This window comes from Priapulus caudatus, unplaced genomic scaffold, assembly GCF_000485595.1.
Source record: "Priapulus caudatus unplaced genomic scaffold, Priapulus_caudatus-5.0.1 Scaffold910, whole genome shotgun sequence".
Lineage (NCBI taxonomy): Eukaryota > Metazoa > Priapulida > Priapulimorpha > Priapulimorphida > Priapulidae > Priapulus > Priapulus caudatus.
Window position 1 is genome coordinate 77,975 of NW_014577971.1, and position 23,093 is coordinate 101,067.

Here is a 23,093-nt window from a genome sequence, read left to right on the forward strand (position 1 = left end):
TCCCAACTCGTTTTCGGATTACCCCCCCACGTCCCGACTTTCAAATCCGTACGTCGAGCCGTTTAGATTTGTGCCCAACTGTTGACGGACGCACGAACGGCCGGACAATCGGACGAACGCACAGACGGACGATCATGCGATTCTACAAGCTGCACCTGACTACGTCAGATGAGCTAAAAATGGGATACCAGATCTTTGGGGGGGGGGGGGATACCAGATTTCAATACCTGGTATCCCGAATGGATACCATAATAAAAATCTAATTTCGACCCCTGTAGGGTTAGGGTTATAGGGAGTAGGCATAGCTAGGCGACTCCATAGACTCGTTAGTGGAGTAGGCGAGGTACGGTCCAGCATATTACTGTTAGATAGTACCAGGGTACGTTCTGGTATACCGGACCGTACCCATGCAGGGTACGTTCCGGCAGTACCCTGAGGGACATAGACCCTCTCAGCGAAAGTATCAGTGAGTCAATATCGGTATTCCATAACTATACTATGTCATAATAATAATAATAAAGGGTAACAGGAAACATGATGAAACAACAATATGGAAAAAATAACATGTTTTAAATATGTAATTCACGTACGGGTATTTCTTGTAACATGTACTACATTTGCATGCATGTACGCAACATGTATTAATTTCTTTAGCTCCAAGAAACGGTCTTTGCTAGGGTTAGGAGACCTTGCATATTGACGTTAGTCACACAGCCTGGTCGGGTTAGTATCTCTTGTACTTTTTCACGCACGAGCGGGGTTAGATACAATAATGTAACCCAAACACAGGATAGGGTTACACGAACACCCTATCCTGTGTTTGGGTTACATTATTGTATCTAGGGCGGGGTGCGCTCGCATGTCACACACTCAGTTACGAGTCGGCATTCAGCGATACGACAGAAACCGGCAGTGCGGCAAAAACCACCAGGGAAAATGCAAATACAGCGTGCGCATACGTAAATTGTCAACGCACATAACGCAGATGACGGCATATACGTACCTTGAACTCCGACACGCCTTCGCCCAGTTCCTCTACAATTCCCGAAGCTTCTAACCCGAGAACGCAAGGTGGCTTTATTGGCCGATCGTAGAGTCCTTGCCGCACACCGAGTTCCGCAAAATTCAGGCCACATGCTTTAACTCTGACAATAAGTTCGCCTGCTTTCGGGACTGGTTTCGGTCCATATTTAATCTGTAGTTTGTCGTACCCACCTGTTCCTGTCAAAACGATACTTTTCACAAAGTTATCTGTGGTTTTTTTGGTCGGAGTCGATACCGGAGAAACTTCAGCAGCCATTACTACAACTTTCTGCTTTCATTTGATTTATCCATACAGCACGTTTCTTAACACCAGGTAGCGCTACGTGCTCGAAAGTCATTCGCGCGCGATTCTGCTACATGTGACTGCTTATATAGGCCACTATCAAGAACGATTATATGTGTGATACGATACGATATGATAACGATATGAATGTTCCTATTTACGATTATAATAAAATAGAAACTTGTTATCATAATATCGTGAAGACTTATAGGTACAAAAAAAGGTTATCAATTTAATTATCTCGTAATAAATAATGACATGTTAAGAAGTGAAAACAGGAAAGGCAGAAATGCAATAATAAAACAGTCTATATTTTGCACATATTATTTACAAATTTCTGCTATATCTCCCTGCATATTAAGTAGCTATGCCTTTTGCAGACACTTCTTGCATATTCAATTTTAACTATGTGGCTTCATGTCTAGTGGTATATAGCAAAGCATATAGAAACAAATGCATATACTACTGTTTTCATTGACATTATGATTACACTAATTAGTAATGATACATTATTTACATTTGAAAGTGATTAATAAAAATCACAGATGAATTATACCAGTATTACAATTTTCCTCAAAACAATATACAGTTCATTTATACAATGATATACTGCATGCTTGTCATTGCATGCTACATTCGTATTAATTAACACCCTATATCAGACACAATAAATTTCTGTGTACATATGCATGAAGCGAGGTTATCCTTTTTAGCCAATTATTGTAAATCACGCTGCCATTTGCTACATATGTAAATTACAGATAAGATTTACATGCATGTATGGTAAGTTGTATATAGCTACATTAGCTATTTCCACTTCTTGCCAATCTTATTTCCCCGCTCCCATCGTATCGTGTCCGATTCCAGAGCTGCTAGCACCTGAAGTCGCAGTCGGAAGCCGAGCGGTGCATGGTCCATGGGATCTACATACGGCCAATCTGCAAACGTAAAGATTTTGTTATATATATACAGCAACAATATTAGGATCCCTATCATCACCATCAGCAGCAGCAGTAGCAGCACCAGTTCATTATCATCATCATCATCAAGCTCGAGAGAACTTGGCCGTCTTTCTGACTGACTCTTGTTCCCTCGTTTGCTCCAGCGTTAAATTGTTATACTAAAAGAGAATTGTCGTAGTCAGAATGAAGGCTGTACATGTACTCAAGAGTGCCTCAAATACAATCTCCTGCTATCTACATTTTCAAAATTTTAATCCTCAGACCCCCCCCACCTGTTTCTCACCCCTTCCTTAAAATCCTGGATCCACCACTGACCCCCTAGGAATTTGCTCAGCTTACGGCCCTGTACGTACCCTCCTTGTCAGATTTGGGCCTGGCCTTCCTCTGCCTCCCACGCTCTCTACCGTCGAGCGATTTCTGAGTGTTACGGGTCACTGCAGACGACACGACGTTCAGCCAAGGTTCCTGGGACATGTCTAGAAAAGAGCCAAGTCTCTCTAGGTTGGCATAAAAAACACGATATTTACGATACTTACACGACGACATTTCGATATTTACAGTTACACAATAGTACCATACGAGCACAGCACTTCATCAACAAGGTTTATATACAACTGAATAATAAAGCATAAGACATCGAACGCAGAGGGTGCCACCGATCGGATACCAACCCACTTTCAACCTGGCGTTCCTGAGATTGATATTGCCCCGAGGCAAGATGTTTGCGCAAATCCTGTTGTGTGCATCTACCGAGCCAGGCGTCTCTTGTTGCGACGTGCTGTCGTTCACAGCTTCCCCACCAATGGAACGCAACGCAGAGTGACGATAATCCTGAACATCTTTCAAAGAAAAAGAAGAAATAACGATTCAGTTACATCCAAACCAATAATCAGTGGCCGATCCAGGGGGCACAGGGGGCGGTGCCCCCCACCTATAATTTTCAGGGCAAGGGTAATGTAGCCTAACACCCTCCCCCCTCGGGCGCTTCGTGCCTTTGAGCTCGCATGATTCGCCCCCACCCCCCTAGAATTCACTTCTGGATCCGCCACTGAATATATATATATATATATATATATATATTAATGTGGCACAACTGCCAAGGCTAAAGTGCCTCCCACTAATGCTGAGAGGGTCTATGTCCCCCAGGGTACTGCCGGAACGTATACGTATACGTATACCCTGGTACTATCTAATATGCCCGACCATACCTCGCCTACTCCACTAACGAGTCTAGAGAGTCGCCTACGCTTACTCCCTAACCCTAACCCTAACCATATCAGATAGTTACCAGGGTATGTTCCGGCAGTACTCTGGGGGACATAGACCCTATGAGCCCCACTAATTGTAATATTTCTTCTGAGCGCCACTGTTTCCTTCTACATGGCAAAACTGCATTGCATGATTCACTGGCAGCCTGTATGATTCACTGCTTGCCTATGTACCACGCTTCATGCTTCTACGAGCTATAGTGATTGTACATAGCATTTTCTGCATTACAGCTTTAGGAAGGTATTATAGCACCACTAACGTGAAACTAGTAGATCGTTCGTATAACAGTGCAGCAAGCACAATACCACATTATAATGGAGGCAATGGTAATATCTGGCTGGTAATATGTACTTTCTACAGATCTACATGATCTACAGTCAACCGTGTCTCTCGCCGTGCACGTCCATGCCATAGTAACATCTGACACTAGATTAATATAGACAAAAAAAAGTCCGATCCAAGGCCAGCATGGAATGTTTTGGTGATTCGTGCATTGATGCTTCCTGCTCCCAGAACCTGTTTAGAGGGCCTCTGAGGCCCAAAAAAAGAAATCCAATGCGCTATGTACACCGATCACCTATTTATACCTAAAGTATCCTTTCACGTCACGTAGATCCCACTCTAGCTCGAATGATCGGTGCATTGTTCAAGTGAATAAGTTTTAGAATAAAATTCCTGTGCGGACATAGAGCCCCACTAAGCTGCTAAGTGTTGTACGCTCCCCGACACTCCCTCACGAAAAATAATATATGAATTTCAGGTCCAAACTATCCCCGCTTTGCCTCGCACGCACAGGGCACAAAATTAACACCAGCCCACCGGCGTATGCCGGCAAATTATTTGGAGGGCCGGTAACATTGGCAAAACACCGGCCCTCCGAGCCGGTGGTTTCAGCCGTGTTAGCGAGTACCTACATTTTTATTTATAGCCTACATTATTTATAGCAAATAGGCTACATTACTGTTTTACCTGAAGGATATCACGGCATAACTTATTAACATTTTACAAATTTGAAATCGAGAATGCAAGCATGAAACATGATATTGATTTTACAAACAAATTTATGAGGGCTGGTAAATTATGGTGAGGGCTGGTAAAAATTACCGTTCCCAGCCCTCTGGGCCAGTGCAAAAAAATCTGAATTTCGTGCGTAGAGAGGTCGCGCGGAAACGCGCACGCGCTGACATACCTGCACTGCTGATCGATATGAGAGGTAGGTTGCTGCTGCGTGCACCCGTCAGCGTTGACGGTCCCCACGGCAGCCTGGAAGCGGGGAATATTCCTGACTGCCGGTCCGGGAAGACATGCTCTAGCTTGAGTCGGCTGGGAATCTGCCGCACCCGCAGCGGTTTCACCTGCGACCTGCAAGACAACGACGCAGGAGAGTAGATTATGGCTTCGCGATTCAATGTGGATGAGATGGGGAGATGAGTCAAAGGTCGTGTGATGACGAGATGGAGTAATGAATGACAGTCACCACTCACAGGTCGTGTGACACCGGTGGAAACAACATTCTATATTTTACCTCTTGAGACAGCCTGAAAGAGAACAGAGAGATCCGTGGCACCATTCCACGTATTGGCACCACGCCATGTATTGGCGCCATGACACGGGTGCACCAAATGTGACATCGGAAGTCATCACCGCCCTCACTGCGCGCAGCGTTGGCTCACTAGCGTGTACAGCAGCCACTCTCTCACCTTCTCCAAGTGACCGGCTCCTCCTTCAGCGAGCGCGTGGGCGAGTGCTGGCTCAGCGAGCACCGTCTAGCCGGCGTGCTGGGCACGGAGAGCGAGTCCAGCACTGGAAGATTAATCATCCTGACAGCAGCAGCATCAACAATCTACGACGACCACACAGCTATGCATCTCTGCCAGGCGGGCTGTCGGTCAATCGGCTAGTTGGGTGTTCTGTCGGTCAGTTAGTTGGCTGTTTTGGCAGTCGGTAATTTGGGTGTTTTGTTGGTTGGTCCAGATAATCAGTCAGTCATTTATTCAGTTGATCAGGCAGCAGGTTGAGCCTCATCGCTCAGATCTCAATCCCGCGTCACATCAGACCTACTCCACTATGCAAACAGAGGTGTGCTCTCACGATAATCAAACGGCAGAATGCCTCGAGAGGGGGGAGCGATTTTCTGCCAGACGGGGGTTCCAAGATCACAAGCGGATGTGCATACCTACAAGAAAGCACCGCCAATGAGGCTGCAGTCAAGGGTGAGGTTGACAAGTCCTGGCTCGATAACTCCTTCATAATGTTTTGTGCGTTTGCTCGCTCTGCTTTGTAGGTCGGGACAAATGATCGAGAGCGTAAACTGACATAACACGAATGTGGACCGTCGTTCGCAACTACCCCTCCCCTGAATTTTAATGGGCGCTTGGTAATAGTTAATAGTTTGGCTCATTCATTTTTCATTAAGGTGCCTACACCGGTGCACTCAATAGCCTGATTAATTTTGACTAATGCTCGCTTATGTAGAGGCTGCTATAGTGCATGTGTGCAGCAAGGCACCGCAAGCCCAGGCACACTTACTTAAGAACTCCTATGCATATGGTTAGTAAGTTGCCAAGCGGCATAGGTTTTATGTATGTAATCAGGCTACTAATCACGCCATTACAGTATAGGGTGTACTGTAGATTAGCGCCCGATAGTAAATCATTTATATTCATTAATGCTTTATTCATTACAAAGAAGAAGCATCTGCGCCACGGGTGTGTTGGCCGTTAATTAGTTTTGTTATGTTCAATTGCATTCACATTTTCAAATTCAAGGTGCATGCATCCATCTCTGTCACCAGCTATTGGGACATTCAGTAAATGTGTGTCCAACAGGTTTACACACAGGTTTGCTGGGATTTTGTCTGCAGGGATACATTATCAGGAGCGTCATAATATAGAGATACTAGATCAATGAGATGTAAATTTGTGAAAATAGTAAGAGAGAAGTAATATTACTAAAAATTTGATACCATGTCATCAGGAGTTAATAAAAACTGTTGTTTTTATTCACTCCTGATGTTGTAAACTTGTTTGTCTGGTTAATGGCTAAATTACATCTAAGATTAATTACAACTGCGCATTTGTGTTCCTTGGCCATAAACTTACCGATATTTACTTATGATGTCCTGCACAACGTTGGTCACCTCTGTTGCCAACCAGGGAGGGTCCAGTGGTGAGGGCAGTCTTCCATCGTCTCTCCCGATATCTCCTCCATGACCTAGTAAACATCGTTAACCTTGATAACCACAATTTTACCAACATTCCTTCCCCTACATCATGTCACGTAGTAGAGCACATTATATGACAATGTCACGAGCAAAACGAAACGGTAACAATAAAACGAGGCGCGGCGCCGTCAACGATTAAAACTTCACATTGCACGCGATTTCACGAAAATCTGATTGGCATATAAATGCAATAATGCAGAATAAATGTTACCAGGTAGACCGACGGCTTGCTAGCAGCTCCCTGTAGACCTGTGCACAAACAACTGGGTACAGTAAATTGATGTAGCTCTACAACCACCATGGATTGATGCGAGACGGGGATGAATAATACATACGCGATTGTCCACGCTGGCTGATCATCGCCTTGCTTTGCATCGTACTCCTGTAAGGACTCCAGACGGGCCGCTGTGCAACCCTGTACACGTCTAGCAAGCTCAAATTCTGCAGGTAAGGGGTCATGCATACAGAACTGCCTCTGCCTGACCGTTGCTCGACTGTTTCAGTGCGTGTGCGCTGCCTTGGTATTGCCGTGTTGGGACACTGTGGCAACTTTGAGTCGCACGTCAGCTTCTTCATAAGAGCGCGCCGTGCCTTTTCAAATGAATAAGCTTTGTCTGGCTGAAAATTGCTTTGACCTGCACCATCTTTCATGCTGCTCATGGTATCAGATTTAGAACTGTCTGTTGCTATGGTAACAGTAAACATCGTAGCTGGTTTGCTGGTGACATCTACAAGTGGCTCCCCAGGCACTTGTTTTGCCTCATTATAGTAAATGGTGCTTGCTATTATTTTGCAGCGTGATTGTGATTTATATTAAATGCTAATTATCACACATTCATGATTTATATGTAGATAGATTCAGTCTGTCAGTCACTGTTTTAACCTTGTGGCAGGGATCTTAGAAGTCTGTATGTAATAGGAAAATCTGACAAAACAATGTGCACACCAACTTGCATTTTAAACGGTATATATGTCATACCAAGAAAATGCATAATGAAGCCATCTTTGAGTCTCACCACAGTAATATATTAGGAACGGGTTTACATAAAATCAGTACAAGATAACCTCAGCTAAATCACTCAACACACACTGCACCAGGCATTTTTTGCAACGTTAGCGTCATTAGCAGATCTAACCATACAGCACATATCTACCGGGTGTTAGGTTTTCCCGATACCATACACCATGCAGGTGTGGGTAAGATAATTCAGAAACTGTAACTGACAACTATTACACTCATTCGAGAAAGCAAACCAAATGATTACAACAACATAGCGCTATCATGTCAACCGACTTCATGGATCTAATAAGTGGTAATTGCTAGAAGACGAGCTAGATGCAGCATTTAGTAGTGCATGGCAAAACCAGGTACCAGCGTGATACGGGGCATGCCAGGGCAGCGTGCTCAGAGGTCCTTCGGTGGTGGATCCATGTACCTCTGTGTCCTCTCTCCAGCATAGTACTGCCTGTTGCGTTCTCGCCTCATCTCCTTCATTCTCTCGTTCTGCAACAGAGGCTCATCTCATTATCACTGTCCGATAGTGTCACAAACGATCCATTTGCACTTCCTGACACAGCGGTGTGGCATTCCGCACTGCCATAAAACATGGATAAAAAATTTGATTTATGCAAGAACAGCTGTGCAAAACATCTGGCAATTAAACCTGTGTGTCGTTCTGCATATAAACTCACATTACACAAATAAAGATTGCTGGCTTCTTCTTCACTGGTTTTGCATCTTACGAAACTGGACCAAGAATTCATGTTTAATTTTCCCAAACCAAGTATTATACGTAACCAATGACGCATCACATGTGTGAAGCAATGTCCAAAGATAATCTACATTTGCATTGATCTAGCCCAGAAACAATACTTTCGATAATATTACGGGACAGTAATACACACATACCTTCTTTGCCTTTGTCATGCATTCGACAAAATCTTCCATTTCCAGTTTACATTTATGCTGAGCTTGTTTGTGCAGTCCGTATGCTGTTGTGCACTGATAGAAATTCAACTCAAAATCTTCACATTTTGTGCCCTGCGCGTTGAACAAGTGACCGGTGACGTCAGTGAGAGGGGTCTTCAAATATGGCATGGCTGACTGGAAAACAATAAGTAATCACTTGCGCTGGTCCAATCAAGTACAGCTGTATGCATTTTGTGTCAATTTACGTTATAATTTTACAACCTCGCAAGTAGTACAGAATACAAAATTTGAGTTGTTGGTAACCTCGTCTTACCAGCATTCTGTTTTGATAACCAAGGTTACTTACTATATTTTGTGTTATTTCTAATTAAGATCAAGACATACTGCAGCAAAATAGCAAACAGTTATGTTTCATGCCAGTTGAGATTGTGCAAAATGTTTCTGGCAATAAACATAATGACAGAAACATCTAAATTCATTTTAATCTCCAGTGATATAGTCGCTATACATTTAATAAATAGCCAATCATAGCCATAGACCATGGGTCGAAATTAGATTTTTATTATGGTATCCATTCGGGATACCAGGTATTGAAATCTGGTATCCCCCCCAAAGATCTGGTATCCCATTTTTTGGATAGTAATTCCAACAATGTTGGGTATCCAAAATCTTGAAATATGCAATAATAGCATTTCAAAATTATTAATATGTAATGTAATTATTATATATAAACATGAAAACAGATTCACAGATATGCACAGACAAGTACACTGCAGACGTATTGTCTAGACGCATTGTCTGGTTTGCTTGATACAATGTATACACATCACATTTATGATCAATATAGATCAATAATCGCGCTTGCAAATATGCTCAACAACCTCTATCCCGATTTTGACGATTTTTTTTTAACTATCCCGTCGGGATACCAAGCATTGAAATCTGGTATTCAACACAAGAATCTACTATCACGCGAATATCGGGATACCGCTAATTTCGACCCCTGTAGACGCTTTCACTGGCATGTGCCAAAACAATTTGTAATGCAAATTGGGCTGCTCAGCTGTCTTTGGACTAGTATAGCATCTGACAAACAGTCCATTTTATGTGTTCAAGAAAATTCAGTTTTTTTAAGAACTTAGACATTTATTGTTCAAGGATACCTAGTTGGAAAGAAAAGATTTGGCTATCTTTAACACAGGACCTCAAAATCAAGTATAAACTCAAGTAACATTCAACCTTTTCAAGTTGACAAACTTAGGCTGTCTTCCATTGTGTAGTCGGAAAAGAGAAAAACTTTATCCCAACATCAGACATAATCACTTTAACCCCTTCATTGTGATTGAGCATTGGTATTGGCTAGATGACCCCAAAAAAGCAAATGGGTCAACTCCTCCACTTTATTTTTTAATCTTTTTACCTTACTTTATTATTCTTGGTCATTGTAAATTCTTATTTGTAAATTTCTTTTATCTTCCGGGGGGGGGGGGGTGGGGGCCCCCCGGAAACTTGCAGTACCACGTATTGTCAAGAGTGACAGATCGACGTAATCATATAGATGTAGATGTAGATGTAGAGCGGGTCGCTTCGATTGTGATGCTTGACATTATGATTGGTTGTTTGTCAGTACAGTATCCGAATGATTACAGATTTAGGATTCAGAACCATTACAGTATAATACACTGGAGTATGCTTTGACCTTTAGATTTATTTCTTAGCATAGACGTACCTGCACCATTTTCTCGATTGCAAAATGTAAACAAAACCTCCTGATTCAGTGATTGGTGCCAGATATGTACAATTTTTGGATCAATCTTTTTTTAATATCAATGACAATAGACAATACTACTACTAGTACTAGTAGTAGTAGTAAATGATTTATTAGTGCCGTATCTATGCAAATTTCATTCACGTAAACGATAGCTACATGCATACCTTCGCTTCCTGTGTAATGCTGGTATATAGTGATTATTTGATGAAATTGAAACAGGAAATATCATGTAGGGGCCTACGATTACAATAATGTAACCAACCAGGAAGGGTTACAACGCCGTCGCTATGGTTTTCTGTGCGGCAGGAAACTTCAGGGAAGCCCTCAGGCCTCGACGCTGTATTTTCAGACTCTCTGGTTGTCTCTGTCGGGCAACAAGAAGCAATTTTTACGTTGTCGAATTTTGATTTTACGTGTGTCCAAAATTTACTATGTGCCATGTGAACAGCCAGTTATGTCCTCTTTTAGTTCAGTGGCATATCTATATTATCGGAGTGTATAAATATATAGATTATTATCTTATATTATATAAATGATACATATACATATAATATACAATAATATTATATATATATATATATATATATTATATAAGATTATTATTGGACAACTCCTGACATTTTTTGCCAGTATTCCCTGCGTGGCATACTATAGGCTCGCACATAACCTGGGCATGTGCACACGCGTTGCATGCGTGGCGTTGCGTGTGGTACTTACACAGTTTACGTATAATATTACCTGCTATTTACTTGTGGTATAACACGCGCTTTTTGTACACAACTTCAATTAAAAAACAATCACGGGGTGTGACTTATACGAGGCTAAGAAATTCTGTTAATGTTACCAAGTTTGTTACCAATTTTTCAATGCCATAAAATATGGGTGAGACTTATATATACATGAATCTATACTTATACCACGGAGAAATACAGTACATGTTAAAATCGTAATGAAATTCACAGTTTATGTTTGGCCATGCTGGCAGGCCCATTGTGTGCTCATACCGATTGCAGCGTTTTTCCTCAATCACAAGGGAAGAGCCGTTTTGCTGTCATTCTCTCATCCAGCCGATGGCCCACCCCCTACATACTTCAGTTAATGAATATGCCCACCGATTATAAACAATCGTACCCCCCGCAGTACATAAATCAATGCCGCCCAGCAGGGAGGTACGCGCTGCCGCCTCTGATAAATCTGTATTGGTAACAGGTGGTGTGTCTCGCCGGCCTGCTTTTTATAGGGCAGACCTCGTTGAAGAATAGCGTTTGGAAGAGGCTGGGCATGTTGGATGCCCGATAGCGCCCTGGCCTTCCGAGCGCTGTGTGAATGAATATTAAACAACGAGAACGCTGTTTCGGAGTTGTATGTCCGATCGGGCAACTTAGGCAGAGATAACTTGTCCGACATAGACATTCATTGTCCCGGGCAATCGGACAACCGTTAGGTCGAGGGCTGCCCTGAGTGAATCACTCAGGGCAGTTTGCTGGTGCTTTCAGAGACTGAAACTTTCCAAACTGGGTTTATTCTCAACACGAACCTTTCTCCGCTATCTTGGAATTACTATGAATCACAATACTCTGTAAAAACTACTATAACTTGTTACAAAATTCGAAGTGACGACCGGCGTATACATGAGCGCCTTTCTGTTGACCTGTGACGTACTTCGGTTTTTAAGAGCGGATTCACCGACAATCGGAGGGCGCTGGCGTTTGCCGAGTCGCTATGCCCATTGGGAATGCGTAACGTCACAGGTCAACAGAAATGGGCTCAAAATATCTCCGCTCGTCACTCGAATTTTTGTAACAGGTATATTAGTTTAATACAGAGTATAGGGATACATAGTAAGTTCCAATATGCCGGAGAAAGCGTTCGTTTGAGAATAACCCAGTTTGGAAGTTCTAGTCTCTGAAAACGCCACAGCAAACCGCCCTGATTTGATTCACTCCACAGGCACTTGGACACGTTTCAATAATAAAATGATGGTTAATAAATACAACTTGTCAGTAGCCTACTACTAGTACTATAGTACCAGCCAATTAGTCTTAATGTTTGATTTGACCTAATAACTTCACTTCAACACCGTTCAATACACCGCTGCAACACATAGCCCGCACGCCATTGTGCATGCACAAATACACAGTAGCGTTAGAGAAGGTAAGAAAGCGTTTTACAGAAATTCCAGAACGCCTCACTTTTGTCGCAGCACTAGACAAGAAAAACGTCCAAACGCATGATTTGGCATCTGTGTGTAGCTGAATGATCACTTGTGTTCGAAATATAGTCTTGCAACTTGTACCACATACTTTAGCCAGAATTATATGAGAAATCCTGCTCAAATTTGCGCAAATTTCCCATGAAGCCGATTTGTAAACCGGACAAGTACATGAGCAATGGCGGCTGCATTGCATTCTGGGAGCAATTCTACTGCAATTTGCTCCAGAATGCAATGCGCCGCCATTGCCTCATGTACTTGTCCGGTTCACAAATCGGCTTCATGGGAAATTTGCGGCAATTTGAGCAGGATTTCTCATATAATTCTGGTAAAGATGTGTACCAAGTTGCACAGACGTTATTTCGAACAAGTGATCATTCAGCTACACACAGATGCCAAAATCGCTGGCGTTTGGACGTTTATTTCTTGTCTAGTGCTGCGACAAAAGTGGAGCGTTCTGGAATTTCTGTGAAAACGCTTTCTTACCTCTCTAACCTACTGTGTATTTGTGCTGCACAATGGCGTGCGGGCTAATGGTTGCAGCAGTGGATTGGACGTGTGCAAGTGAAGTTATTAGTGTCAAATCAAACATTAGACTATTGCTGGTACTGTAGTAGTTTTAGGCTTGATACAATAATGTAACCCCAACCCAAGAGGTAGGGTTACAGAAGTCTCCCTATACCTTTTTGCGGATGGAACTGCCGAGTGAAATCACTGGGCAGGTTTGCTGGTGTATTTTCAGAGACTAGAACTTCCAACTGGGTTTATTCTCAACACAAACCTTTCTCGCTATCTGGGAACTTACTTTGTATCGCAATACTCTGTATTAAACTATATAACCTTGTTATAAAATTCGAAGTGACGAGCGGCGATATACTGAGCGCCATTTCTGTTGACCTGTGACGTACGCATTTCCCAAATGCGCAATAGCGATTCGGCAAACGCAACGCCCTCCGTTGGTCGGTTGAATCCTCGCTCTTCAAACCGAAGTACGTCACAGGTCAACAGAAATGGCGGCTCAGTAATTCGCCGCTCGTTCACTGTCGTAATTTTTATAACACGGCTTATATTAGTTTAATACAGAGTAGTTGCCGATACATAAAGTCGTTGTGGCTATATGCCTCCCATCCGCACGGTCTTCGTTTTCGCTAATAATGCCCGGCATTCCTAACCCTAACTGTAACCCTAACCCTAACGCCTCTAACCCTCTCGAACCCTAAGCCTAAACTAACACCCTAACCCTTGTTTACTTGAGTGAAACACTAAAATTAAAAACTGCTTGCATTTAGGAAAGCGAAGACCCGGTGCACGGCAGCCGTCAGATATATGCCGCTGCCGGCGATATAGCCACTCTGTCAAAGTTAAGTTCCCAGATAGCGGAGAAAGGTTTGTGTGAGAATAACCCAGTTCTGGGAAGTTTAGTCTCTGAAATACACCAGCAAATCCATGCCGAGTGAGAGTTCACTCGGGATTCTCCGCAAAAAGGTATAGGAGAGACTTTGTAACCTACTTGGTTGGTACATGTATTGTATCTATAGTGGCTACCTGACAATTTATTACCATCTTTTATTTATTGAAACGGTCCAAGTGCCTGTGAATTCACTCAGGGGTTCCCTGAAATTTCCTCCACAAAAAACATAGTGCACTGCGTTGTGCACCCTATGCTGGGTTGGGTTATGTACTCTAGTTTAGGGCACTACTTGTCGATCTATGCAGATTTTGTTGACCAACAAGTAATTTTCGTAATTCACGCACGAAAGGTGTAAATTTTATAACATTAATATAGGATGTATAGCAAAGGCCACGTATAATTCAGTATGTACACATACTCTAGTTTAGAAATATGTGAGAATATATTAATCTATCTTTCTTAAAGTAACAACAATAAACGGTTTTAATAGACTACCTAAATGTAACGTTTGACCTTACATTACATACGGCGATACCTCGGCTGATGACATACAGTGGTGCCCCCTATCAGCGATTCAAGTAATCTCTTCTCTTTTTTCTCTTTAACATTTTCTCTTTTTTTGCTTTCTGTGACATACGATGAGATAACAAAATTAAACTTAGATTATTTACAATTCTTAGTTCAATTCCACTAATCATTTAAATATAATTCTTTTAATATCACTCATCATTATTTCCACCAATTAATGTATATAGTACCATGATATATGTATATAACATCATGGTACATTGTAGCTCCAAGAAACGGTATTGCTAGGGTTACAATTATATATATAATTGTATAGACAATCCGTCGCACAGCCTGGTCGGGCTAGGTACATTGCTAAATTTATATTACCAAAAGTGTATAAAAAAAACAGCCGTTTTTACTCACTCCTGCTACTACAACGAGCATGTGTGTGCGCGCGTGCGAGTGAGGGAATGCGCGTGTAGATGGATAGATATCTCGTTTGTATACGAATAAATATGTTCAAGAGCTAATAATATCAGGAGTCTATCATATAAGGACAATAATATGAGTGATAATAATTATGGTACAAGTAGCTTCTGACATATTAAAGATTTTATACATGCTATCAGGAGCTTATAAATGGATATGCTAATCAATAAATGGGATGCTATCCTGAGTGAATAATTACATTCACCCCTGATACTATAGATATATTCATGATAGTGTAGATAAGTTTATGTTATTGCTATGCATGCAAGCACTAATTATTATGCATTAAATATTATATATATATTTTTTAATAAAAATTGTAATGGTTATTAATGCCAAAAAAATACATTTGATAAATCAGTTTTAATCAAACTTAATGTATTTATTATTGTTAACACCTGCATGGTCCATTTTCAATACTGCATGACTTCGTCATGTAGGCCTATAAATGGCAACGTCACCGGGAATGAAACTACGAATTCACACGACGAAAGGGTGCAAAAGGGAACAAAATGGAGCCGGAGGAATAACTTGGAACACTACACAAAAAAGCTAGGATTACGCGAGTATCATATGTGACACATTTGATCCCCACACCAGTAATCCCGCTGGTCACATCGACAGCGTAGGCACCGAGTGTATCTCGATATATATTTCACACCAACTTTTGTCATACTACTTATGTGGAGGACAAGTGAATCTACCTATATTTCATTAATTTGAAATTCAGGTGACTTAAAAGCAAGGAAAATTCAAGCTATAACAATTATTATTACCAATTATACTAGAAAGTGCATAATCAGTTCTACAGCATAAAATTAGTTACGTGAAATAATCATGACATGCAAGTGACACACATATTTACGTATCCTCATTGCAATCTACTATAGTATTTACATTTAAATTACTTACAGACATGATTGAGTATTTTACAGATATTCTGTAATGACATTTTCTAATGTGATGGGTCATATGGGATTGTGAAGACTACATTTTATACTGACACTGATTTGCACTTTCCGGCAATAATTAATCACACATCTGTAATAAAGTTATTTATTTGTCCTATTTTAAACTAGCTACAACTTTTTGTGCAGCTTCAGCAAAATTATCAGCCGGAATGATGTTCAGACCCTTTCCTTTGAGAATCTCCCTGGCCTTGTCAACGTTGTTACCTGCCAAGAAATGCCACACAATTACTACTCACAAACCAGCAAATAATTTATGGGGCGATATAGATAGTGCATGGTTTTTAGAGCAGAAACAAAACAACAGGCAGAACGATTGACTATGTAATCTTCTAGAAAACACTCTGAAAATTACTGACGTGATACGTGATATCTCTGAAGAGTAATAACTATTCATACAACTACTAAATGTTGGGGCTTCTCACCTTCTAATCGAACAACCATCGGAATCTTCAGGTCCAGATACTTGCACGTATTAGCGATACCATGAGCTATCACAGTGCAGTCGACTATCCCTCCAAATATATTCACGAGTATCGCTTTGACCTGAAACAATCGTGAGTCTGTCAGTGAGGAGACAAATTGCTGCTAGAGCAAATAATGTGGTTATAGTACAGAGCTACCTGCTGTATCACGACAGGGCAGGAACACTGGAAATGTCCCCATGAAACGGTGGTCCTGTTTTTAAGCGGCACACATATTTCTAGTCACGCATGCATGCCTGCTTGTACCTCAGGCAATCGTATGTACACTGCATGCACTGTACAATATGTACAAAACAACACACTTTGGTGTTCCTCTAAAAAACGTTTTGTGAGTTCATTATGTTCGGAATCCGCCCAAAAGCTGAGAATTATCAGTTCTCTTTGATCGTTGTACATTGTTCACTTAATAATGAAGTTTGTTCTGCGGAAACTGTCCAATTTAATAGAGGTCCTGTCTCTTTTATCAATTCAAAATAATGCACATAACGAATGTTTTTTAAAGGTATGTCGTTTAAATGATGCCCCCGTTCATCTGAGATCCGATAAAGTAGAGACTACTGTACGATCACCAACGCTATCAACAATGTGTTGCCACCATCACAATTACAGGGATCAGATAGTACCTAACAAGAAATCATTGTAAGTCTAAAGCTAGTCGTTCATTTTTAACGTGGCATGAACATTCATTGCTGAATCCCCAAAAGCGACCGCCATGAAACCAGACCACATAGTGCTCACCCATACGCCCTGTTACAAATGTAAGACGCAGAAATGTTAGAGGGTGAGAGAACCTACGCTCGTATCTGACGTCAGTAGCTTGAACGCATCGTAGACCTGGTCCTCCTGCACGCTGCCACCACAGTCGAGGAAGTTTGCTGGCTCTCCTCCATACAGCTTGATTATATCCATCGTTGCCATGGCAAGGCCGGCACCATTTACTGGAAGCAGGCAGCAGCAATGACCGACTCAAGTCATGCCTAGTGAAATTTCTTTTTAAAGTTCGTTTTTTTTTTCAACGGCTTATTCTACAGATGTGACCTACAAATATGTATGAAGAATCGCAACCAATTTCACACACATACCGACCAACCCACCCCACCTAAAACAACCAACCAGGATACTCCCAACACTCAAGAGTCGATGAAGAGAAAGTTCTCAGATGTCTAACATTACGCCAATTACAGCTGAAAGCATCTTTAACATGTCATCGGCATGTCAAAATTTGGGTTCGCCTCTGCCAATTATCTCTAATCCATAGGAAATTTTAACATGCTGACTGCGTTTGACACCGCATGAATGGAGGGTTGTGCTCCAGCGTACTAATCCCAGGAACATCATAAACAGTTATATCAGGAGTCTATCAATTGATCTATTGATAGACTCCTGATTATACGACTACAATAAGTCTAATATGTCGTAACTTTTGCATGAAACTCAACTTCAATCGTAAAGACAATTTAGACTTACAAAGTCGTAACTACTTCTAATGTTTCTGGCAATAGTGCCCCGGGGCCGCATCATCGTGGGTGGAATGAGAGGCATGGTGCCCCTGGTGCGCGGGCTGCAAAGCTCCAGCGCACGCATCTCGCACCCACCGAGGCAGCCGATGTTGCCATCGAGACCGATATAGTTCAGGCTGCTCTTCGCCGCCTCGACCTCACGAGGATCGGCCTCGGCCGTGTCGCCCTGCTCAAAGATGCTCTGCTGTCGGAATTCGGCGTTGTCGTCGAAGGCGATCTTCGCGTCGAAGCAGACGACTGTGGGTAGCCATGACAACGTAACCATTAATAAAAAACTCAGGCATGCGCTTAACATCCACACACGCATGCGCACAAACACGCACGCACGCACACACACACACACGCACACGCGCACGTGCCCATGCACAAACGCACGCGCACGTGCCCATGCACAAACGCACGCGCACGCGCACAAACACGCATGCACGTACATGTATGAACTCACCAGGGATCATATCCCAAGGCAAAACCCTTTTCCTTGAAAATTTCACAACGTTGCTATTAATTGCATATGGCAACTAAATGATATAAGTAACTAACCTAACTAATTAGACAATAATATTGGAATAAAATAATACGACGAATAACCTGAATACGTGACATTGCATCGGGACAAGTGTAAAAGTTACCTCTTCCATCTGTGGTCTCGCCAAACGGGTTTATCTCGATCTGTGTCGCGTCGACGTGCATGAACATGTTGTAGAGGTTGATGATCTGATGAGCAGCCTGCATGTGTATTTTCTCCTCTGTGAAGCCCAGCTTTGTTGCCATGTCGTTCGCCTGCTTTGTCGTTATGCCCGTAAACACGTCGATGGGTTCCTACAAGAGCGCTGCGCACGTTCAACAATTGTTTGCGCCGCGTATATCTACGTGAAACGCTAACATGTGACTACCTACGAGAACAACTTATGAATACGTTCATCACTGTTATTACCTCCGCCAAGGAGGTTATGTTCTTGCCCCTGTTCGTTTGTGTTTGTGTGTTTGTTGTTTGTCTGTCAACAGGATATCTCAAAAAGTTACAGGCGGATTTTAATGAAATTTTTGGACGGGTTGTCTTGGGCCAAGAACCAATCGATTAGATATTGGTGGTGATCCGGATCCACATCTGGATCCAGGAATTTTTTGAAGGATTTCTCATCATTGATGTAGTGTAGCGGTTTACACTCTAACCACTTCGCTTTGTTTCGCTTTTGCTTTCTCTCTCTGTAGGGGTTTATGATGTGTCACCGCCGCCTTAAACCCGACTACAAATTAGATCGATAGCTATATATAGACATATGGGGGGACTGTTAAGCTATGACGGAAATTTGCTATCTCTCTGATTGCTTTTGTATGTTAATAGCATTAAAAACCAAGCTGCTGAATCTTCATGGAGCAGTGCAGAGCATCTGCTCCTTGAGGAACCAATTTCAAGGCCTACAATCTATACACATCACGTAAAATTAAACTGGAGGGATACACGAATCAATGTGTAGATAAAGCAGGTCTAGAAAATTGCCTTGTTGCCATAACCGATGTCATTATAATTGAGAGGTTCACTAGGTAAACAACAAATAATTTATCATTCATAAAAAAAAATATTTAACAGCAAAAGCAGGAAAACGTGTCACGTTATGCAAACCAAAATATTGCAGATTTTCAAAGCTCACGAGTGGATTTATAAGCATTAAAAACAGCCAATTAGCAAATGTGCAACAGTTTAGCCTCTCGTAACTGTGTCATTCGTCATAAATGTTTCGTTCTGTGGCATGGTTCGAATTTATCACCAATTAATCTACTAACCCATAGCTACTTTTTGCTTCTAGATCATTATCATATGACCTGCTTTTTCCGGGACTCAACTAAGGACTCCAAACGGATTACTATAAAAACTGGCCATCCGCTTCCGTTTACCGGCTTAGACTCTAACTTGCGTAGGTTTATGTCACAATGCCATATAACATGTATAAAAACATTTCTACTAATATATAAAAACATTTCGCCAGTAATTTTAGCAATTCGGGTTACCGTGTCAGTGATACCTAAAAAAAATTAAATTCTAGCAAAAAAATTTGAAAAAATAAGTTATTTTTACTGGGTCGATCTGCTTACATCAAGGAAATTATCTTTTAGACTGGCCTAATTGCGATAACCTTACCTTATATATCAAATGTGGCTTTTCCTCGGCAACAGTCTCTATGTCAACTCCACCTTCCGGGCTGCCAACTAGCATTGGGCCACCCGACTCCCGGTCAAGGAGAATTGCAAAGTACGTCTCCTTCGCAATGTCCAGAGCCTCTGCGACCATCACCTGAAGTGTGGAAAATATACTTTACAAGCATATATAGAAACACAAGCACCCTCTCACCAAAATTACAAAGGGCGAGCTTTTTCAAACATACCTAGTACAGTCAATCAAAATTGGTATAATCAAAGCAAAGCCAGAGCTTACCTTACTAACTAAAACTCCATTCCCAGTCGTCTGTTTCGTTTTTAGATATTCACCTAGCATCCTCTTCACAATTGGTTTGACATCCTCAGGACTGAAAGATTCATCAGTACAAGTAATTTTTAGTCTTTTCGCTCCAATTGTGGAGCATAGGCCTTCAGCCGATGTGTTGTATCGATTTCCCTAGGATGCTTTGTCCAGTAAAGCTTTTCTCAGTTATGAGGATGGGGTCGTTAACCTTACACCGACATGATAACCCCATTTTCTACAGCCAGTATCAGCTGAAGCAAATCGGGATAAAGTGCCTGGCTCGAGGGCAGAACCGCAGTGGCTACGGTGTGACTCGAACCGCAGACATTTCAGCGCGGATTCAAGTGTGCTAGCCACTGGACCACCACTGCCAAGTCACTATGTAAGAGCAGAAGCTTAATCCTTCATTTGTTTACATATTAATATTTTTGATAAAATCTAAAGCTTTAGCTTGGGAGACACTCCTTTAGATAGTTAGGTAGACGATTTGCTGCATGTAATTCTAACTCAATGTACAAAAAAGCAATAAGAGATGATTACTCACTCTTTTGTTAGCTTCACGCCACCTTTCATGCCATTACTAAATACTCCCTTGCCTCGACCACCAGCCAGAATTTGAGCCTTTATAACAAATTCTTTTACCTCTGCAAAAATAAACGCCGACATCCAATAAGCACTAACATTTTTTTGTCTATTGGGTATTATTTAAACTGGCTGCGATTCTACAATTTAGTGCATCACGTCATATATATATAGGTAATATAAACCTAGTCACTCAAACCGCATTCAGTACCAGGTCTAACTGACGCAGATCTATACAACATAAATGACAAACAACATAAAGATATAGCTGAATACTCGCTCGCTCAGGCCATAATAAAAATATTGTTTTTTTGACCTCACCCGACCGACCCCGCCAAAAAGGGGCCGACTCAAAAAAATTTATAGATCTTTCCCATTCTTTTTTTTCACAAATTGTATCACTGTACATTATATAAATCTGTAGGCAATACATTATATGTACCAAGCAAAGCAAACATTCAACATAAAAGGTATCTCCACACAAGCACACCCGAGTATGTAGACACCATGCTGAATTTGTAAAAAGACCCCCCTCAAAAAAGCCTACCTACCTACCCAAACTTTTCAGCCTGGGTCGGGTGAGGGCAAACAAAAGTATTTTTAATTATGGCCTCAGACACCGTTTATAGCCACAACGAAAAAACAGTCAGCTGCGAAAAAATCTGACACTCAACAATACATATTTTGTACCAGTGATGTATGCCTAAAATGAGGACAAGTGGGTGAGCTGTCGAGGAAGACTGCGACAGTAGGAGAATAGACTACATGTGATCTCTGGGGGGTGTCCTTGTCTCTACGAGACAATTAGGAATGTTGTAGTCTGACTGATGGGTTACAGGTCGTAGGATGGCCGTATATTTTTGGTTTCCAGTATCAGAAACATCCGGTAATTGGTGATAACAAACCTCTGCCTAGAGCTTATATCAACCAACTGCATAAATCATATTTCATAAAATGCCACCCTGTCTAGTACATGTACATGTACATGTACATGTAGAGACATGTACGTGTCTCGGTCTGTTTGATGTCTAGATGCCTAGCACCTCTATATGCCATGTATGAGTATATAGACTTACTGAGGGTCTTAGATATTCGATCTGCATCCTGTCCAGTCTCTGCCAACCTGAAATGTTGCACGTTCACATTGTGGTCTATCATCAGCTGCTTGCTCTGATATTCATGCAGGTTTAGCCATCGCACTGGCGCCCAACACACTGCAGCCTGCAACACAAAACATGTGTTGTTGTCCATCTCCAATTTTTATAAATAAATAAATGCGAGCCTCTTTTATTCTTGTTGTTTGTGCACAGGGCGTGCCTGCCTGTCCCAATCCCGGGACCATCTTTTTAGACGATTTTCGGACTTCTGGCACACGACGAATCATGGTGGCCGGCTCGACAGAAGCTACATGTTCTCTAGTCATTTTCTCGATTTTAACCATTTTAAAATTTTGTACCCCGCAACATCAAGCAAGTTTTAATAGTTTAGACAACAGTTACAATATTAACATGGAGAACAACCGTCCAGAACTGCTCCAATGGGTAAAATTTGACATTGTTAATCGTCACTTCTTAACTGTGAACGATACCTATACTACAACAAAGGAACAAAGATGGTGCCGCCCAGCTGGCAATCTACGTCTGTTTTATCTGCTAGCTCTCCTGGTGTCAGGGGATGTAGAAATAAACCCCGGACCCGTAAAATATCCCCGTGGAACAAGCCTGAAAAGTGTAAGGTCAAATCAACAAGCCATAGCATGCGACACCTGCGAAACATGGCTCCACAGAACGTGTATAAACATGGACATCCCTACGTTCACTCGGTACACAGAGGATGCATCCCTTGAATACCAATGCATGACATGTCGCTCTCCCACCAGTGACACAGATGGTGAGCGGGTATCGGACGACGAAGCCGAACACGATTCACCAAACGTTAGTCACAGTAGTAACAACTGTGATGATAACAATCTT

The 23,093-nt window shown here is 41.9% G+C and overlaps 3 protein-coding genes across 9 annotated transcripts in view; all 3 read right to left on the reverse strand.

Annotated features, from left to right (window-relative positions):
- The window catches only part of LOC106814345 (synaptic vesicle membrane protein VAT-1 homolog), a 17,684-nt gene extending 16,377 nt beyond the window's left edge, over window positions 1–1,307 (reverse strand). Inside the window, exon 1 of the mRNA XM_014818645.1 lies at window positions 1,004–1,307. Coding sequence (XP_014674131.1) covers window positions 1,004–1,300 — 297 coding nt within the window. The 5' untranslated portion in view covers window positions 1,301–1,307. The remainder of the gene's footprint in view (window positions 1–1,003) is intronic.
- Window positions 1,308–1,617: 310 nt separating this feature from the next.
- Window positions 1,618–14,668, reverse strand: LOC106814350. 4 transcript variants are annotated; one of them, XM_014818657.1, is made up of 8 exons: window positions 14,624–14,668; window positions 8,691–8,885; window positions 7,117–8,285; window positions 6,660–6,771; window positions 4,748–4,920; window positions 2,961–3,128; window positions 2,643–2,786; window positions 1,618–2,265 (listed from the first exon to the last, which is right to left on the reverse strand). In XM_014818657.1, the coding sequence occupies exons 3-8, from the start codon at window positions 7,484–7,486 to the stop codon at window positions 2,135–2,137; spliced, it is 1,098 nt and encodes a 365-aa protein (XP_014674143.1). In that variant the 5' UTR covers window positions 7,487–8,285; window positions 8,691–8,885; window positions 14,624–14,668; the 3' UTR covers window positions 1,618–2,134. The 4 variants fall into 4 exon arrangements, with proteins under 4 accessions (XP_014674143.1, XP_014674144.1, XP_014674142.1 ...); XM_014818658.1 differs by having other exon boundaries at window positions 2,643–2,765; window positions 14,601–14,668; XM_014818656.1 differs by having other exon boundaries at window positions 14,601–14,668.
- A 793-nt stretch (window positions 14,669–15,461) lies between these two features.
- The window catches only part of LOC106814348 (succinyl-CoA ligase [GDP-forming] subunit beta, mitochondrial-like), an 11,976-nt gene continuing 4,344 nt past the window's right edge, over window positions 15,462–23,093 (reverse strand). For 3 of the 4 annotated variants that reach the window (XM_014818650.1, XM_014818651.1, XM_014818653.1), the window contains 9 exons: window positions 22,197–22,341; window positions 21,083–21,182; window positions 20,512–20,602; window positions 20,218–20,370; window positions 18,707–18,896; window positions 18,153–18,314; window positions 17,353–17,495; window positions 16,498–16,618; window positions 15,462–16,279 (listed from right to left, as the gene is read on the reverse strand). In XM_014818650.1, coding sequence (XP_014674136.1) covers window positions 16,170–16,279; window positions 16,498–16,618; window positions 17,353–17,495; window positions 18,153–18,314; window positions 18,707–18,896; window positions 20,218–20,370; window positions 20,512–20,602; window positions 21,083–21,182; window positions 22,197–22,341 — 1,215 coding nt within the window. In that variant the 3' untranslated portion in view covers window positions 15,462–16,169. Of the gene's footprint in view, window positions 16,280–16,497; window positions 16,619–17,352; window positions 17,496–18,152; window positions 18,315–18,706; window positions 18,897–20,217; window positions 20,371–20,511; window positions 20,603–21,082; window positions 21,183–22,196; window positions 22,342–22,708; window positions 22,842–23,093 lie in introns of all 4 variants that reach the window. The other variant, XM_014818652.1, reaches the window with a different exon arrangement.

Excerpts from the sequence above, each read along its gene's own strand:
- LOC106814350 (XM_014818657.1), bottom strand. The coding sequence starts at position 7,486 with ATGTTTACTGTTACCATAGCAACAGACAGTTCTAAATCTGATACCATG. Across the intron at positions 4,921-6,659 it reads GACATCATAAGTAAATATCG|GTCGCAGGTGAAACCGCTGC; the intron begins GTAAGTTTATGG and ends GTTGTCTTGCAG. Across the intron at positions 3,129-4,747 it reads CATATCGATCAGCAGTGCAG|ATGTTCAGGATTATCGTCAC; the intron begins GTATGTCAGCGC and ends TTTCTTTGAAAG.